This window comes from Parambassis ranga, chromosome 5 (genome assembly GCF_900634625.1).
Source record: "Parambassis ranga chromosome 5, fParRan2.1, whole genome shotgun sequence".
Taxonomy (NCBI): domain Eukaryota; kingdom Metazoa; phylum Chordata; class Actinopteri; family Ambassidae; genus Parambassis; species Parambassis ranga.
Genome location: NC_041026.1, coordinates 10,464,900 through 10,484,938, shown reverse-complemented (window position 1 = coordinate 10,484,938; position 20,039 = coordinate 10,464,900). Strand labels below are relative to the sequence as shown.

Here is a 20,039-nt window from a genome sequence, read left to right as displayed (position 1 = left end):
ACAATTTAAAATGTTATCTATCAAAATGCCAATTACAAACTATCTAACCTTTAATGATTACTCATAGTATCAGTAAATGATGTATGTGCCAGATGTATTGAGACTCTTTATTGCTACTTAATAGTTGCATGGCAGTAGCTTCTCCGTTGGTTAGTGGATGACTTAAATCCTATTAATGAAAGGGTGAGATAACAGGTGAATAGTGTAATCCCACGAATGCTGGCATAGGATTGGTGTTGTTTAGCCAACTGGGGTTTTATTTCCTAGGGAAAGCATCATAAATAAGAACTATAGGTCTATCTTGGAAATTAGACAATAGTCAGAAGCCTGGAATAAAATCTTTTAAAAACATTTAATATGATTTAAGCATGATGGCTTCAGGACGTTTTCAAATCCTAACAATGACTGCAGAAAATTAAAACGTACACACGGTGGTTTTGGCTATAACTTTTAATTGTGACAACACTGAAAAAAATCAAGTAAACCCAGTTATTCTGTAGTGCTTTGTGTACGACATTCATTGTTATTGTTAGTCATGAGAACTTGGTAAATACAACAAAGCCATTTCATAGTTTCACCTTAATGCAAGCTGATTAATCACTGTTAAAAAAAAAAGCAAATAAACTAGCTAGGGTAAGAGATGAGGGGGGAGAAAACAGCAATTCACATTCACACCAAAGAAATGCACATTTTTGATTTGTATCATTCACTCCATCTGAAAAAAATGAACAAAACTCAAATCTTCGGGTTTTCCACTTTCCATCCTACTGTTTTTTGGCAACAAATCAGGATGCAAATGAAGAGAAATACTACATGAATGAAGCTTTTTTGACCTGATGTTTAACATAAATAAGTGCACGCTTCATCCTGGTAGGCAGTGTGCATCGAAGGAATCAGCCGAGAGATAATGCTCCAAGTGTGAGAACATGCTCCAGATGTGCAAAACATGGGAGTGGAGAACAGAAAGGCCGTTTTTGGACAACATGCACATACACACATTAACCCAAAAGGTGCCTTTTACTTCCTTTTAACTCACAGCTACAAATAGGAGGTTAATAAACGTAACATGGTGAATGTTGATTAGCAAAAGGACCCTGAACAGTAAACACATTTAAAGGGACAGCTCACCCCAAAATCAAATATGGCTATTTTTTGTGGCCAATTAGATTGTGTTGATGTAAACTGCAGTTTTGGAGTTAACCTGCCTTTTCTAGTAATATACAGGAATTATACATTATACAATTGTAAAACCAAACTTTAGTGTATTTTCATTTAGTGAACTATTTTTTTACCGGAGGACACCCCTAGCAACTGTATCACTGCTTTCTGTGCAAGCTTGAGCATACGGCGGTATGACTGGATGTAAACATAAACACGCCCTCCTCACCACGCCTCCGTGTTTCTGCACACTGACAATTACTGGGTGCAGACAGAAAATAGATAATATGTAAAAATGCTCATGACGAGGTCTGGGGATTTTCTTCAGTGACACCGCTACTAAGCACTACAAGCCCCTCAAGTTTCATAATATGAGGCAGAAATCTCCAATACTCAGCAACTCGCACCAACACTATTTAGATGGATAAATGGCACTGCAGCTCACAGACAAATGGGAATATTGGATTTCTTTTTGCTGAACTGTCCCTTTAAGTGATCAGAATTGATTTCACTGATGAAACATGATTTGTCAAACACTTCATGAAGCTTCGAAATGTGCAGCTACTTTAAAAAAATGTATTCTTACAAAGTTCTTACAGCATGATGACATTTGTAATTTGCACACTGGAATAAAAAGGAAAAGAAATCCTGTCGTACCCATGAAAAAAACAAATGCAGATTTTGTTTACAGCACCATTATGTAATTAATGTTATGTCTAAATAATTAAAACAAGCTCACTGGTAAATGTTAAATCCACATACATAATCAGGTTAATTATCAACTTCACTTTGCTTTATGTTACTGATGCATAACCTCACTCAAAGGCTGAGGTTTCGAAAATTCAATGACGTCACAAGGAGCGCGTCTGTGTAGAGATAAACTGCACTCAGCATTAACATAAGTCGCCTGTGATGAAATTCTAAGTTTACCTTTTATTGGAAGAATTTCTGACACCTGTTGACAAAGGGAAAAAAAAACTAAACATGCTACATAACCAACATGATGAATAACAGTCAAACTGTGTGTGCTGAGTTTAAGACAACAGTGAATGGGATCACATCACAGTGCAAATAATTCTTAGTGGTTGTTTTAAACTCTATGCAGAGCCACATGGTGGGGTTTTTAAATCACACGTTTTGTTAGTTTTGAGTACGTTGTGGCAGTTTTCGTGTGTCTTGTAACCCACACACATCAGCCACCTTTTGGTTTATCTCAATATATAACCCCAACTTAAATTAAAACAAGTCCTAAGAATTCTTTGCATACTAAGCTTGACCCCGTTGGACAGTTTTCAAACCGTCCCGAACAGACTTATATATGATGGTTTACGGACGTTGGAGCACTGCAGTAACGTTTCTGACAGTTTGAGAACTGACAGCAGTTTAAAAAGCAATACTGAACAGGTTAGAGGCTTAAACACAGTGTCTGCAGATGCTCCAAAGATGTCATTGGGTAATGTGAGGTAGAGGATCACACAAGCAGACAGACCAACAGAGTTGCCAGACGTGGGGCACGGGGTAGGTGGTGGTTGTATTAGTGAGAAGAGGGAGGGGAGAGGAAAGACAACTTTCACACTTCGCCGAAATTGGTGTGGCCTGTCTCCTTGGCGTGCTCACGGGCTTCCTTTTGTCCTACAAGGCCTGTCTGGCACACCATGCAGCGTAAAGCAAAGCGGTTAACGTCTGTGAACTGCCGCTTACGGCGAGCCTCATCCGCCAGCTCCAGGGCCTGGGCCAAGATTACGTCGTCTGTGGTAGAGAAAATAGTCTGGGGAGGGGTGTCGGAGCCGGGGACCTCCTTCTGCAGAGGGTCATAGTGGATGCCATCGTAGATGAGCAACACGCGTTTGTGGTAGCCGGCGTCCTCCCCGAATCTATCTACTCGGACTGTCTGAGTGTCCACCACGCAGATCTCACACTGGTAAAACTTAGACAGGATGGACACCTCGATGGCTCCTCCCCAGGTGTCGTCGCGCCTTATCCAGGTGCAGTACTCCTCATTGGTTTTTCCCAGCACTGCTTCAGAGTAAGCCGCGGGGTCACTCGACACTATCTGGGCAATCAGGCCTCGCATCTCAGGGGCGCAAGCGGGGTCATACACACCCCCTTCCACCACATAATACACACTGGTGAAGAGGCAGGAGTTGTCAGCTGGGACGACTCGGCGTGCCAGCACAGGTGAGGATTCCAGGCGGGGCGCTTTAGTCACGATGGGATGATCCTGAGGCTTTGGCTTGTTTTTTTCCTCCTCAACAATGAGTGTGTCTCCTATACAGGGGATGACACACAAATGACACAACACTGTTCACCCGTGGTCAGACTTGGATTTGGAAAGAAAGGAGGAAAACATGACCTCTTTTATAGTGGTCCAAATGTTAATTAATAATTCTCTTGCACATATTTGGGATATCTTTTTAAATGATGAGTTTACATAAGTGAGGTTAAGGGTTCAGTTCTCCCAGTAACAACAATTTTATTTCTATTTCTCTACTTTGCTCCATACAATAAAGCAAATTATTTGGTATTCAGTAATTGTTTTTTCCAATTTCTTATCATTAAAGCATTTCCAATGTTGCAATTCTACTTCTACATTTTATAAAGGACTTATAAAATTTAACCCAATAATTAATCACTGAATTTTCTCCTTGTTATCTTTGTATTCTGGATGTTGACAACATACCTGATTTGATGGGGTAATCCTTGAGGTGAGCGTCTCCATTTCGGAGATCAAGGCTAGAGGGTGGGTAGCCAACCATAATTTTCTGCACATCACAGGGGATTCCAGTGAGCTCCTCCACCTTATCCTTCAGCTCCTGAACGCAGGACTGATGAGTCAAGCCCTGCATTATGTGGCTCCCGTTTTTGGTCTTACAGCGAAGCCGCAACATCCTGCCAGCAAAAACACGTATGATATCATATCTGGAACACAAATCTTCCTGCAACAGAGTTGACATGTCACGTCTATTCATCAGTTTCTCCTCGTATTGATCACATTTTTGCAGTAAATATGGATCACTATATTAACTGATCTCAAATACACAGAGTGTGAGCATCCGTTTGTTGCTCTTTAGTATCATTATTATTTAAACTCTTGCCTGCAACAAATAAATCAACTAAATGACAGAATAAACAAAAAATTAACTAAATATAAATTTACCATAAAATGACAATATTTTGTCTTGCTGTAAGTACGGCATTACATAGTACATTGATTTAATTAAAAACGGCATTCTCATTTTCAAATATTTACCTTTTACTGCCTTATAAGGTGTGAAAATCTTCGTTTTCAGTTATTCTATATTTTTTTAGCTAACAGGTAGGGTTGGGCGATATTGGCAAAAATTTAATCACAATTAATTGTGGCATTTAGCCGATAACGATTAATTGGACGATTAATTGATGACAGTTGCACTTCCATGTTTTTGACTCTAAATCGCCACATTGTTCTAAAATGATACTGACAAATCATCAGTCAAGGTAACTACTTCATTCTAACAGGTTAAATTGTAAGTAGTGATTAGGCACAAACCAGCCATGTTTGAAATATGTATTGATAAGATGCACAATGCACAAACTGCTTCAAAATAATAATGAAGCAAACATTTAAAGTAACTGTCCTTCAAATGTTCTTATCTTAAGGTCACAACGGAGTGCAGCATATCAACAATAAAATTAAACAGGACAAATAAGTTCAGAAAAGTCACATCAGTGATTATTAAACTTAGAAAATGTGTCTGTGCAAATTAACCTGTGACTGGAATATGTCCCACACTAGTGCATGTTTTCACTCATACTGTAGAACAGCAGTAGAACAAACCAACATTTAAATGTATGTCTGTGCAAATCAACCCGTTACGTCCTTCCATCGCTTAGTTTGGTCGTAAGAGCACAGACTAAACGTGTCGCGGATTCTCGGCTGAGTGGAATTCTTTCCAACATCTGCTGGAGGAGGACGTCTAGTTACTATGGCAACAACCAAAGCTCCACGCTTCACACCTAATGCATGTCGCGTATGCGCATGCGCGGCACTATATCCTACAGCTGTAGCAGGCGTTGTGCTTTCTTCGGTTTTCTTCGTACTCCGGCTTATGGTGACAGACGTTGAACCTCTGTTAGGAACGTGCTGCTCCGCATCATTTAACTGAACACCAGAGGTGATGGTGAGAGTACGTCGCACGCAAAAATGCGTCATCATGACGAGGCACTAATCGATAATAATCGATAAGTGGCAAATATTAATCGGTGACAGTGGTTCTGATGATTAATTGCACAAGCCTACTAACAGGATAAACAATACCAGTGACTATTAGCTAAACAAAGCAGGAATGTTTATAAAAACAGCCTGCTAAATGTCTTTACTGCCTTAGTTACTGTTGCCTTATAGCTAAATCCAAAAGTACAGCATAAATTTGACAATAGTGATTAAGTGTGAAGAACAAACTGGGGTTGAAAAAGGAAAAAGTCTCAAAGTTATTTTTGATATCTAATTGTTTTGATAAACAATTGTTTCAACTGCCAGGTAACCTACCATTTTATTCCTCGTAATACTTTATTAACAGATGTATCAGTGATCGAAATTACAGCAGCCATAAGTTTGAGTTGGCTACTAAACGTTATACAAGTATTTACAAACACTCGTCTTTAGCTTAGTGACCCACTTGTATGCTAACACAAGGGGCACAAACAAGGGCTGCTCTTTATCCGAAGCATAAACAGGCCAGTCGCTGAAGAATACAGCATAAACGTATGAATACACATGCTCTCTATTAAAGCTGGTGAGTAGATTTATTGTTTTAGGATGTTAGCAGTTGTTTCTCCTAGCAGTTAGCAGCCCGTGTTAGCTTTGGTAGCAGTTAACCAATGTTAAACAAGAATCAGGACGTCAAAGTGCCACAGATTGAGCCGGCAGCTATATCAAAATAAGACAATTCAGACAGGCCTGGCATGGCAGGGAAATGCTGATGGAGAGCAGTGGAGTAAAACACCTGACAGAGGCATTGCTTTGTTTTGACTCCTTTGTTCTGTCAGTTAACGATTTAACAGTCACACAAACGGGCAGCACGCTAAGCTAGGAGCTTCCCGGCAGCAAGAACATTTTGCATTTTGTCAAGAAAACTTTAACTCTAACTCGGAAAAAAGAGTCAACGCCTCAAAGACATCCACCGTGTAACCACAGTTTAAAAACATTCCCGCTCTCAACAGACGAATCTATCTTAAGGGTAAGAGCTAACAATATCGTGTATCATCTGCTAACGTTAGCATGCTAATTTACCCGTTAATTTGGCATGAACTCGCTGTTTCCCACAGACTTTCGCATACGTTTGGTTAAAAACGGTTACTCGGCTGTTTATACATTTGTTTTACATGACAGAACAAGTTGAGTAGTAGGACAGCAGGGTAAGTTATTGTGTTTTCTTACCTTGCCGTGTTGACTGCAGCCAGCCCTGTCTGCCGCAAACAATAAACATCCAGTGAGAGACGCTGATGTGTAGAACGTCACCGTTCGTTTCTGCGACGTCATGACGCTCCCTGCCAACGTACGCACGGCTCGTACCGTAAGTTCCAAAATAGATATCACTCTTCTAGGTTACGGTCTACGCTGCTGCTGTAGTCCTTGTCCCTACAGTGGCAGATTTCTGCAACGTAGTACGTGTCTATGTAATCTATACATAGTGTAAGCCACCATATACTTATTGATCAATTAACCTTTTTTTTTTTTTTTACAAATATATATATATATATATATTAAAAAAAACTAAACAACTTTGTATCACACCTGTTGGAAAACAGGTTTTCTGAGTGTTTCCTAAAAAACCCAAAGCAAATACCTCCAATGTCCATTCCAAAATCCACTTTTTATTGTCTGCTTACAAGGCACAGTATGCTGCTTCGAGCAGGTCAATAACCTATCAATAGTCAAACATTATAGAATTACAGCCTGGAACTATAATTAAATAAAATGAAAATATTCTGTGTGCCACAGAGGGGAAATACACTTAAATGATGCAGTTTAAACACATTCATGGTCTGTTTGATAACACAAACTTTGTTACACAAAATCTCTTCACAGGCAAGAAGAACTATAAATGATTTACCTTTAACTTCCGCTGGTATATAAAACGTCCAGCAATATGGTGCATTTTCTAACACAAAAACAGACAGATGATCTTGATTTACCTTCATACAGACTAACAGATTCGGATGTAACAGATGATGGCTTAGAATACACATAAAGGAATCACAACTAGTATGTGTCATATAATATAAAAATATGGTTTTGGAATCTGATGCATAACTCAATACATTCTGCTAATAAACTTAAGGTTCAGTAAGGCAGCACAGTATTTACAATAAGAATCAGTTGCCAGGTCTGTAATACAGTATGTTTCCTTCTCCTGGTTGGTTGATTAGTATTCGTGCACATGCAGAAGTATTTATGATGCTAATAAAGGATGCCGGTTCAAAGCCTCTGCATGCAGATTAAAGAGATAAATAGATGTTATCTTGTGCATATGAGAAACTCTTCCATGATTTCACTAGGTGATCTTCGAACATGTGGTTTTAAAAATAACACTGTGGGCAGACTGAATGTGCCCACAGTGTGGGTTACTGTGTAGAAGAGGATCTTCACTCAGAAGCGGACACAGCCACTAGTTTCTTCGGAGCTGTCAGAGTCGGTTCCTTCACACAGGGTCTCCTTTAAGGGGAAAAAAAGGTCGCAAATTAATTCGTTACCACAGCAAATCACGTACAGGGCAACTAATAGATTCCCTGACGGCCCAAGAGTCTTGAGTTTAAACTTGAAAATGAGGTCATTATGTCACTGGGGTTAAAAAAAGACCATATTCCTATGGGATTATTAACCACTTTATGATTGACTCTAGCCTAATCCTGAATTGATAACCTTTATTTAATCTACCCATTGTATCTCATATAACAACATCAATCATTGATTGATGTCATCTATTAAAATTCCAAAGCATCAATATCTGATTGAGTGTTTCTGATAAGGCTGCAGTGATGAAACTGAGCTGATACCTGAACTGTCACTGTGCAAAGGTGACTGACAGAAGGTTAGAGAAACCCAAAGACCCTTAAACAATACACAGCTGTGACAACATTAATGAGTTACATTGACATGAGTGTTGGATTATGGGAAGGGAAAAAAATGGACGGCCGGTTTTGTGTCTCCAAAATACTCACAGACAACTGCCTCCTATCGGAGTCTGTAAGACAGGGGCGGAGGAAGAAACAGGAAGAGACACAGATAGAAATGTGGAGAAGGACTGAAGGACTCAACTCACACAAGGCAACGGCAACAAATACACAACGCTGATAGATGAATATGTATCTTAACATTTCAACACAACTAAAATCTGTGTTTTTAGACAGCATCATCTATTAGGTTTGAAAAAAAAAAAGCGGCACAAAATGATCCATCATGAGGGCTGATTGATAAATGTGTGGCCTGAGGTGGAAAGAATATAGAGAACATAGTCCACACACTCTCATGGAGCATAAGGATCACATCTGAGCTCCTCCTCCATCTTGGGGAAGAGACCGCAGTTTGGACGTGCCAAAATCAAGTGAATAGGGCGGCGTTAAATGAGTTAACGTGTGTTTCTGAGTGTCTGCATGAAGGATGATGTTGAACTGTCAATTACCCGAAACAGAAATTGACAAACTTTAAAATGTATACTGTATAGAATAACTTCTTTCAGCGTTTTGGGCGCAGGAGGCCCCGGGTTCGAAGCACGGGTGAGCCATGCACACAGACACACACACACACACACTCTCTCTCTCTCTTTTGGCGCCGAGTATCTGAGCCCTAACATGTATGTAACCACAGATGTAAAACTTCTGTCCTTGGCCACAAACTTATCAATCACCCTTATGTGTGTAGAAGGTCATTTTGTGTCAAAACACTGTGAAGATTTTTCTGATGTTTGTGTGTCTATAGGTAGCTTTCCTCTGTAAACTGCACCCATGCTGTTCTGCATGTTCAAGCTAGAGACAGTCCAGATGAGAGCCAGAGGACATGCAGGACAAACATCTGAGAGGAGGAAAAAAGCAACCCAAGACTCAAACCATGCCCTGAGAGATACAGAGAGGTGGTGGGGTGAGGCTGATGTACAATAGTTTCAACACACAGACACTAAGTCATCAGGAGGATACAACACTGATGCCGAACATACGGCAACAACTGACTGATTACAGCTGACGGTGACTGATTTAGAGGGGGAGCCTGGAACTCTGGCACTAACTTGGCTTTGCCGTTCCTCTGGCATCAGAGCCGATGGGGTGGGGGCGAGCGGTAGCCAGGGCTGGTTGCCCGCGCTGTAGAGCCGGGGCCGCTTGACCTGGTCGTAACTGGACAAGGGAGTGTAACTATTCCTCCGATGCATGAGAGCAGAGTCCTTCGGGATTTTACCCTGGCAGAAGATGAAATACCGCAGGTGTTAAGGGAAAAAAAATGATCTGACAACAACACCAGGGGGACACCTGACGAGGCAGAGCCGAGCAAAGAGGCTGCAGTCTTCACACTGATCCACAGCTGTGGGGAGAATCTCCTCATGACTCCAACACAAAACATCAGCAGTAACAGTACAACCCTGACTGTCCACGACACACACTGACTGGGACTAATACGTAATCATAATACCAGAATGCAAACATAGTGGTAATTATCAGATCAGCCAAGTTAAGGCAGCATGCTCAGCCTTCAGAGTAAAACACTGCCAGAGTCTCAGTTTCCCATAAGCTTACAGCTGTAAGCCAGGCTGATTGATTGAGTTAAATATAAAGGCAGCAAAACCAAAGAAGAAAGTAAGGGAGGGAAGAAGCACAGCCTCACATTCAGGGGGTCAGACACAACAAACAACAGCCTGTTTGGATTTGAAGTTAACAGAAAATAAAAATATATTTTGCACATATAATTACATTAAAACTTTAATTCAGTTTGATTCGGAGCAACTTACAAAAGGCCGGTCTCGATGAGTGTTTACTGCTTCCACATTAAGATAAAACATTTCCACTTTGCAACCTAAAAAAACAAAACAAATATATATTTTTGTAATAAAAATTGTAAAGTGTACAGTAATAAAGCGACAGAATGAAGTTCAGGTAAAGAGAACCTACCATATGCAACAGGGGTGAGCTTCAGCACTGTGTGGAGCGGGCACTTCATGTATGGGAGATCATCTGTGGCATAACGTAAGATAGCTTTAAAGGTCATTTTCTCCATATTATTATTATTATTATTATTATTAGTATTGCCTTCTTGTGTAATTGACTTCTGCATGTATGTGTATTTTGTCAGACCTGCACTCTTGTCCAGGAAGTAAGCTAGGAGGCAGCGCATCACAGCCTGGTGGCAGATAACCAGCACGTTGCCCTGTCTCTCCAACTCCATGATAACTGGCTCCAAACGCTGAACAAGGTCCTGGTAGGACTAAAAATCACCAAGAAATGTTCATGACTTTAGCCTGTCTGAGGCAAGGTCAACGGTCAAACTCAATTTACTGAGTGCTTTGGATCACCTCTCCTCCTGGGTAGCGGTAGTGGTACTTGTCCTGGTCCCTCAATGCAAACTCCTCTGGGAAAGTCTCTTGGATCATCTCGTAGGTCATCTCCTCACAAACCCCCTGGGACAAGTATAAAAACAGGTGTTTAATGTCTACATCAAGACTGCACAAACAAACTAAGTGCTCAGTCAGTATGACAGTGTTGAATTCAGTATTAACACATTAATCTGTAGTCAAATTTAGCGCATTACAAATACATAAACACTGATAGATGAATATGTATCTTAACATTTCATAAATGTGTGGCCTGAGGTGGAAAGAATATAGAGAACATAGTCCTCTCCTACATTTACACACTCTCATGGAGCATAAGGATCACATCTGAGCTCCTCCTCCATCTTGGGACCGAAGTTTGGGCATGCCAAAATCAAGTGAATAGGGCAGCGTTTAATGAGTTAACGCGCGTTACTGAATGTCTGCATGAAGGATGACGTTCAACCATCAATTACCCGAAACAGAAATTGACAAACTTTAAAATTTACAACAAATTTAATGTATTACAATAACACAAATTAACTGATGGACAAGGTGACCAGCAATTACCATTTTCTGCTTAGTTAAATTACAGTTTGTGTCAATGGATTTTGGTGTTTTTGAGGAAAGCAGAGATGTATAATGCCCACAGTTTCCCCACATAAAGTGGTGATAATATTCTAAATATTATGTTTTAATGTTGCACTCTGCTTTGCTACTCTGTCCAGGTCAGTGACACATCCTTGCCTTGAAGACAGATAAATTAAACTCAACATCAAATGAAAAGGTGATAAAGATTTCAAAAATGGTAGGTTTGCTTTAGTCATACTAAAAATCTGAAACCTCACCGGCACTGTAGCAGTGCTAAAGTTCTGTTGTTTATAAATAAATCTTGACAAAAACAGGACCTCCATCAGGGTAGAAATGGTCAAAGCGGCTGAATTACATAACAGATTATGCACTCCAATGTTTGAATCACTGCTTTTATGTGTGCTGAGAAAGCCTCTTGTTGTTTTGTTCATGCCTTTTAGTTCCTCCTCGGGATGTTTTTGTTTCAGCATCACATAGCTGGAATGTTTGGTGGTTTTTATCATTTCTGATTCTACACTGGTGTCTCGTCTAAAAAAGCAGTTCCTGTCCCTCTGAGCCGAGGCTTTGTGAATCTGTTCTGGTTTGTTTAGAGTGTGAAATAGGGACAGTGAGATGACAGTGGTACTGACAGCATCAATCTCATTGAGGATCTTCCATTGTTCATAAGGCACGCCCAGCTCCTCTGCTGTCTGGATGGTCCTTCTCAGCTGGCTTGTCCACACCTTCAAATCTGACAGCTTGTGCTCATCAATGAACGTGCGCAAGGCGTGTGCGAACTGGGGTTTAGGAGACAACAGAAGTTACTTATCTGTCCATAAGTAATGGTACTTCTGCTTCATCAGAATCAGTAGATAGATGTAAGAAAATAAAAAGGATTAATTGATAAACAGTAAAGGACACAATACTGCAGTTAAACGTATTCTTCCTTGAAGCTGGCCTATCGTACCTGTTTTCCTCCAGGGGAAAGCTCCGAGTCTCCTCCGATGCGTCCTTCGACATTGTGGTTGCTTTCTCCATGCCGGCACAGGTAAATGGAGTGAGAGTGCACATGGATGTTCATGAGGTAGTAGACGATCTTGCTCTGGATGTAGTCCTGCACCCGGTTCACCAGAAAACGTCGACCCACGTTCACAACCTTGATGAAAGACAGATCCCTGCAGGTGCCACAGGTGAGGTCAGCAGTTGCTCTCTGTCGCCATCTTGTGATTATTCTCTGAATTGCAACTTTGCTGAGAACTCAGCAGTTAAGCTGGATCCATACTCCGCGAGACAAAGAGCGGAGAACGCGCTCCACGGGTGGTAAGAGATACAAAAAAAAGGTCTTTTCCGCACTGAGGTACCATACTCCGCGAGACGCGTGTGTGCAGAACTCCTCATACGGCCCGCCCACTAAACTATAAGGAAAGACTTTACTGAGTTTTTTAACACACCACAAGGACTTGTGCCATGGCAAGAGGGCATTATACAGAGAGGGTGCCTGCAACAGCGTGAGATGTCCGGCGATGAGTTGTGAAAATGCGACATTAAAAGTAACAATAGCAAAGATTCAGTGTTTGCGCCTTTATGACCACATTTGCACATCTACTGTGTTCCAATGTGCCTGCGATACTTCAAACTGTCCGGTGATGAGCTGTGAAGATGCGACATTAAAAGTAACAATAGCAAAGATATACAGACATTGTTAACGAGCCTATTATGCCCTGGTATGTAGGAGTATATAGAATGGTAATAACAGTCACCATCTGGTATGTGTGAATGGCTGTCTGGAGTTATTGGTGACAAATCACCCTGACTTGCCTTTCTTTCTTTCTTTTATTGCTCATCATGCAAAACCAGTATGGTCTTATCTAAATCTGTTGAATCAGCGCTGTTTATACACCTACCTATATACCTGGAGAGGCTCTTGCGCTTCTCCACTTTCATCACGCCCACAATAAATTCCGACCAATCACAGCATGGTTGCCGCACAGCCTTGAAAGACAAAGTTCGGCCCGGACCCTGTGCACAGGAGTGCGGATCAGCGGGCGGTCAGAAACAAAAAATGACGTCATTTTGTGGGCGTAACGTCTGCAGGGGGGGGAAATGTCTTTGTCTCGCGGAGTATGGATCCAGCTTAACCCTGTCTTATTATGAATGCGATAAATAGAAGCTGTCAGACTTAATGAGGTCTTACTTGTCATAGTCGTCAGGATCTAATGGTTGGTAAGTGACCTTGTAGCACTCGATTCGTTTTAGAAAGTCATCCATAACTCTCTCTCTGTGCGTCTCAGGGTAGTCTGGACTGGAAACTTTGACTTCCTGTTGAAGATATTATACATAACAAATTTAAACAACATGAACAAGCTGGGCTGTTCTTACATAACACTGCAGAGACTGTATAAATATTAATAGAATATGACCGACCCAGACATTACAGTCATGTAAGTGGCATAATATCATACCAGAATATTTGCAGCAATGACTTCTGGGTCATCACACACTGACTCCACAAAGAACACCTGTTGGAAAGAGGGCAGCTCACAGGGTCAACTCGTGCTTCTTGAAAATGGCACTTGGAATCAGGACAACCGTTTCTAACTCAAAGATTAAAAGACAAGTTTGTGTGCTTTCTTCTGACAATAATATTAGATTTTGTTTTGCAAAAACATAAATACAATTTTCCATAACCTTAATTAAACATGAATAACATTTCCTGACTTGAAATAAAGTTGAATTAAAAGACTTTGTAGCTACTACGAATACTAAGAATTTCATTCATTTATAACAGCTAATGTAACCAGGCCATAACGTTTATAGCCTGGTTACATTACACAGAGATCCAGTGACGTCCTCATGGTTGAAGAGGATCTTGGGAAATAAAGGGCAAGCCAATTAACCCTTATTTTTACCCCTTGTGACTAGAGCAGCTACATGGCGACGTGTATGCCGCTCTAATCTGCACAGTGTGTATGTTTAAATGGTTAGAAGGTTAAAATACCTTGAATGCATTTTCCTTCACGAAAGCCTGAATAAGGTCTCGTCGCTCCCTTGTTGTGTTTGTTGCATCGAAAACCTGATAAAAGAGAAAGCAGTGGAATGTTTGTGGGGCAGTTCAGGATTAAGACGCCAGATGTGTTTCCGTTCCCAATATTAAAAACAAAGGTTGGAAATGAGTCAACATTAAGACACACAGATAAACAGATGGACATAAAGACAGAAACTCACTGCAATCTGACCTCCCTCCCCTGTTAGGTATGCCTTTACATCCTGCAGAGCCACCAGAGCACACTGCCTGCAGGAGAGAAAGCACACAGGGCTGCAGTCCTATCATATTATCATCATATGTACAGGATGATATGAAGCTATAGAGTAACCTCAGCTGTAGCCAACTTTGGACATAATAAAGTCTTGTCTCCTGTCTTTAAGCCAGACTTAGCAAACCTACCAACAGAATCATTCTGATGCCTGCACCAGCACAGGGCGCTACACACGTCATACTGTATGTATGTCAGGCATATGTCACTATAGCCACACAAAGGTTGAGTTAACTAGCAGCTAACTACAAGATGGAAGATGGACTAGAAAATAGAAAATGCTATGTAGCTTGTTATTCTATTGTTAGTGAACACCAGCAAAAACACAAAAACAAGGAGGATTTGTCAGAGGAAACAATCAAAAGCAGGAAAATGACCACCCCAGATTGAATAACGGATGATTAGTGTGATTGACACATGCTAGTTTGCTTCTTGTAAGTCTATCCAATTGCATCTAGGAAGTTTTTTGTCTACTGCTCCTTGGAAATCAAACTGGAAGCAGAGAGATCACAGAGACCGGACCAGTTTGTTGTTAGAACAGAAGAAGAGTTGGGACGATTTTATAAAAACGTTGAAAGCTTATGAGTTCAAAGGTTTTAAAGGCTAACTCCACCCCTTGACTAATTGATTGTTTCGTTGTGCAGCGACATTGTCAGTGTTTTTGGCGCAAGAGGTCCTGGGTTCAAAACTCGGACGAGCTGACACACACACACACGGTTTTCGCAGGGGTATAATAATCGTCATCGAGGCCAATTAATCGCGATATTGACTTTAAGTAACATCGCCCGGCCCTAATACATTGTCTGCTTGGCTTTTACATACTGAAGGCTACATCCGTCTTGCCAATGTAAAAATGAGCCACACAACTACAGAGGGGGCAAACATCTCAGCAATGTTTTTTCCATACAGTCAAGAAAATGCTGATGCAGCAAGTTAAGGGACAGGGACGGTGAGGACATGTTGCCACCAATATCAAGGGACCCCTTTGTAATAGTAATCTATATGTTAGTGGGTCACATTCATAACACAGTATGAGAGAGAAGTGGAGAATTGATCAGAATGCTGTGATTTCTGCCATTAGGTAGCCACTGTAGCTGCAGCATCAGACAGCAGCAGGCTCATTTATGCACATGCCAAAGTCTGACGGGTCCGGATCTGATGGCAAATAACAATACTGATGATGATGCTTTTCCCATCAGAGAGGTTACCACACAGAGCCAGTTTTAAAACACACATCAAATACCTTTGTCTGAGCCTCTGGCTAATTTGTGCCGCCCCACCCCCCGAAACTACAGATTATAGGTTCATCTGACTGACACTTAACCAAGCCTCTGGTATGTCTGCTAACAAAATGATAAACTCTCAAAATTATTCGCAGCTTAAGCCCCGTCTGGATCTCCCTGGAGTGTTTGTGTCAGCTTCAGAGTGACGGCACCAGCTTGTTTAATATGTAGGTCACAATTCGGCAGTGAGATGCTGTCAGGAGCCTGTCACATTCTCCATTCTACTGATAGCCATGCAGGACAAACCACATTTCAGCTATCACCACCACAAGGGCCTTTTTGTTCTTTGTGAAGAGCTCTGAGTCAGTTGTGGTCACACTTTGTGATGACTGTGAGTGAGTGTCAGGTAAGGTAGTGTCAGCACACTGCTCTTCCTGACTGAGGCCCAAAAAAACAGCTTAGTCACAGATGCAGTGGAGGCTGCAGAGTACCAGACAGAAACGTGACACTTCTCTTACTGTTGTGATTTTCCCTACTAATAAATTGAGATGAAAACATCATTGGCACAAGTCGGACTTACTTCCGTATTTTCATGGCTTCCTCATTGTCATGGCGGAAGAAATTGTAGGATTTATAAGATCTGACAGCCTCTCTGCGGTACACGCCCAAGTTAAACACTGAAAAGAGATAAATACATGACACACAGTTCTCGACCATCACTCTTTTCCTTATATTCAGTTATATTTTATATGATATTCTGCATCACCTATGCACCAATATTTGGCTGAAAAATGATTTTACTTGTTTTTGGTATTGCTATAGGTATTTTAGAGAGTGAAATTGACTAGTAAATAATGAAAAAATGTCAATGACTGACCCTGCACTTGGAGTTTTGTACTAATTTTGTCCAATGAAATGCTTTCCCAGTTGTTTTAGCCTCCTCCTAAAGCAGAATCCTGGTTGGTGCCAGCTTAGCTGACCACTCTAGCCTGGCTGGCCTTACCCATTCACTTCATTAAATGCATCTAGCTCCTCCCCTTCACAGCCATTTCCACTTCCAATGAGACAAATCCTTTGTCTCATTAAAAAAAACATTTGGAGATCTGCCGATGGCACTTTAGATTTTAAGTAGTCATACGTACTAGTGTGATTGACACATGCTAGTTTGCTTCTTGTAAGTCTATCCAATTGCACCTAGGAAGTTTTTTGTCTACTGCTCCTTGGAAATCAAACTGGAAGCAGAGAGATCACAGAGACCGGACCAGTTTGTTATAAGAACAGAAGAAGAATTAGGATGATTTTATAAAAACGTTGAAAGCTTATGAGTTCAAAGGTTTTAAAGGCTAACTCCACCCCTTGTTCTGTTCTGAACAGATTTGTATCAGTAATCTATTTAAATCTGCCAAATTAAAGTTGATAAGCTGCACAAATCAAAACTATAATACACTCCTACAACAGAAAATGGTTAGAACATTTTTATAGCACTAATTTAAATATACCTTTGTTCTTTCCTACAGAATGAGTTAATAAGAATGTGTCTTGCAATACCTTTGGTTGGGACTCCTATCCAATTGAGGTAACGTGTGAGTTTCTTGGACATGTAGGTCTTTCCTCTCGCAGGCAGGCCGATCATTACGATGACAGTTGGAGAATTTGTCATGTAGGAAGCCCACGCTGCACAAGAGACATAAAACAACAGTGACATTTAAAGGTAGGGTAGGAGATTTTGAAAACTCAGCCAGATTTCGCAAGTAAACACACGCCCCTTTCTCTCGGAGCTCACCCCGAAGCCACGCCTCCCAATCACATGGACGCGCATTACCTGAAGACGAGCTGCGGTCTGTGACTTCGGCCATCATGCACGTACCTCTCTGGTGCGCGCAGAGCAGGAAGAGAGTGACAACCAGCCAATACTCCGCACAGGGTCCACCCAAAGGATTGGCTGATGTTTTTAGTGTTTTTAGCTTCCACAGATGATTCATATTCTTCGTTTAAATGCGAAACTGCCGAACTAATTGGTTGCTATCGGATTTTAAAGAGAAGTTACACTAATTTAACTAAAAGTGCATCAGAATGAAATCTCCTATCCTTTAAAAGAGATGTTCCTTCAACTGTGGTGCTGCCTCCGGTGGGACATTCAACAGGTCAGTTGAAGGGTCCACCAGGTAAACATTTGCCTCCACTGGAACACCCAACTGGTCGATTTAATGGTAACTTAAGGAAGGACCTCTGGAGCCACATTTCTGATACAGATTATATGAACCCCACTCAGGGGAAACCTCTACAGAAATCCAGAAAGAAGGAGGGCAGGCCAAGGGAAGATAATTCAAATGCCAAACCAAGAAGAGGAACAAATAGAAGAAGAGCAGAATCCTCAGAAATCCACAGAGAAAGAGGGGGGGTTATGAGGGCAACATCGTGGAATGCATGGAGGAAGATCTGATTTCTGATAAAGAACGGTACAGAGTCTGGTGAACAAGTGAAGGATGATGAAAAGTATATGGTAACCTCCCTCACTCAAGAAAATGAAAAACTTTGTCCTGAAAACAAGAATCTCATCCCAAGTTTGAGTAAGCCCTTTAGAAAAAAGACACGTAACAACAGAAGCACTTGTTATCATCGTGCTCATGAATAGACTGTGATACATGCTAATATAATAACTAGATGATGTCACCTTTCAGTCAGATCTGTGGACAGGTTTGAAATATGAAGAGAAAATTTGAAAGAAATGTCCTGGGAGGAATGGGCAGCGTTCTTAAGAAACCACAGAAGGAATCACAGAGAACATTTTAAGTCTTCTCTCTCTTTGCCTACGCAGAGCTCCCCTGTGATGTGACTCAGTCAGGGCAGAGTTAACAATACATGCTCTTATGTTACATGTACACCTGTGGACCTTTAAAGCAGCCATGCAGAAGTTATTTAAAATCTAATTATTTACTCACAGCACTTCTTCTCATTGCTCCTCAGGTCTGCTTTCTTAGCCTCTGTAGAGTTTCCAGGGCCATTGTCTCTCTGACTGCCGGACATGTTGAAATCTTGTTGCAGGTAAAATCAGCTCTCTCTGTCTCAGAAGAACATCCAGGCTGAAACCAGACAGACACATCAAGGTTGAGACATGTATCCCTGGCAACATGGACAGCACAGTCAGAGGCAGAGGAGATACGATGATGATGATGATAATGATGGTGCAGCCACATCATCTGTGCAAAAAAATAAAAATCCACTTGGCTACACACACTGTATTTATAAAGCCGCATATGAGCGAGGACAGCAGTGATGTTTCCTCTCCCCGGGGTGACTGAGTTCAATCTGGCATGATTTATAATCCACCTCAAACATAATCCACACGAGACGCCACTCCATCTGCATTATATTTACTATATATATATATATATTTTTTTTTTACCTGGTAGATAGACGTATGTGATGAGTCCTTGCAGACAGCAGCGCGTCTACGGATCAGTTATGCACCGTAGACGCGTTGATCTCCGGACCGAGACTTTGCGTCCGCCGCTGCTGCAGGAGGAGCCCGTCTGGTCGGCCCGTCCTTGGAGCTGAGGTGCCTTTCGGCCGGCTGGTGTCTTTCCAAGCTGGAGGTGTGCCTCGACGTCATTTCTGTCTCTCTCCTACCGTAACGTTGGTAATAGATCGACAGCACAGATGCACAGATGCACAGAGGCGGACCAGGAAATATGAGGAAATATCTGTAAACACAACCAAAACAAAGTAAATATAAAACACAACCACAATGCCCTTTATTAAATAAGGCTAAATAAAAACAAAGCTGAATCCTATGAAACGTAATTTATTATATATGACTGCCCACTTTGATTTACTGGCTTTAAATAGATGCAGTTTAGTTAATGAATGTCATGAAGTTAATCTAGCTAGCAAGTAAGCTAATGCTATGTGCAGCTCCTCCAAACAAAGCTATCTTGTTAGCTCCTTAGCTAATGTCGGCCGGCTAGTTAAACGGATTTAATAGTTGTTGGTAAAACGTTAGCTCAATTTAAAACTTAAACTCAAGTGATGTCAGTGAAATAATTTTATCAAACCTTTACCAGAACCACAGACAACGGTCTGCCGTGACCTCACGTCCTCCCCGGCCGGAGGCTTTCTTCCGGCGGCACAGGTGCCAGAAACCCCGCTGGAATGAGGATGGTGCTGCAGGGTGTGACGAGTAACCTGTAAATTGTAACCTAATGTATGTAGAGACT

At 41.3% G+C, this 20,039-nt stretch overlaps 2 protein-coding genes across 5 annotated transcripts; both read right to left on the bottom strand.

Moving 5' to 3' along the window:
- Positions 1-460: 460 nt before the first annotated feature.
- yod1 (YOD1 deubiquitinase) lies at positions 461-6,647 on the bottom strand. Its single transcript, XM_028407295.1, has 3 exons — positions 6,578-6,647; positions 3,839-4,047; positions 461-3,426 (listed from the first exon to the last, which is right to left on the bottom strand). The coding sequence occupies exons 2-3, from the start codon at positions 4,044-4,046 to the stop codon at positions 2,729-2,731; spliced, it is 906 nt and encodes a 301-aa protein (XP_028263096.1). The 5' UTR covers position 4,047; positions 6,578-6,647; the 3' UTR covers positions 461-2,728.
- Positions 6,648-7,367: 720 nt separating this feature from the next.
- Positions 7,368-19,364, bottom strand: pfkfb2b (6-phosphofructo-2-kinase/fructose-2,6-biphosphatase 2b). 4 transcript variants are annotated; one of them, XM_028405372.1, is made up of 17 exons: positions 19,229-19,364; positions 18,765-18,905; positions 17,371-17,496; positions 16,403-16,499; positions 14,511-14,577; positions 14,284-14,358; positions 13,748-13,804; positions 13,480-13,604; positions 12,253-12,460; positions 11,936-12,082; positions 10,698-10,802; positions 10,480-10,609; positions 10,297-10,359; positions 10,137-10,201; positions 9,423-9,590; positions 8,362-8,384; positions 7,368-7,855 (listed from the first exon to the last, which is right to left on the bottom strand). In XM_028405372.1, exons 2-17 carry the CDS (start codon positions 18,847-18,849, stop codon positions 7,786-7,788), a joined length of 1,611 nt encoding a protein of 536 aa, XP_028261173.1. In that variant the 5' UTR covers positions 18,850-18,905; positions 19,229-19,364; the 3' UTR covers positions 7,368-7,785. The 4 variants fall into 4 exon arrangements, with proteins under 4 accessions (XP_028261173.1, XP_028261175.1, XP_028261176.1 ...); XM_028405374.1 differs by lacking the exon at positions 8,362-8,384; XM_028405375.1 differs by lacking the exons at positions 8,362-8,384; positions 9,423-9,590.
- Between the last annotated feature and the right edge of the window lie 675 nt (positions 19,365-20,039).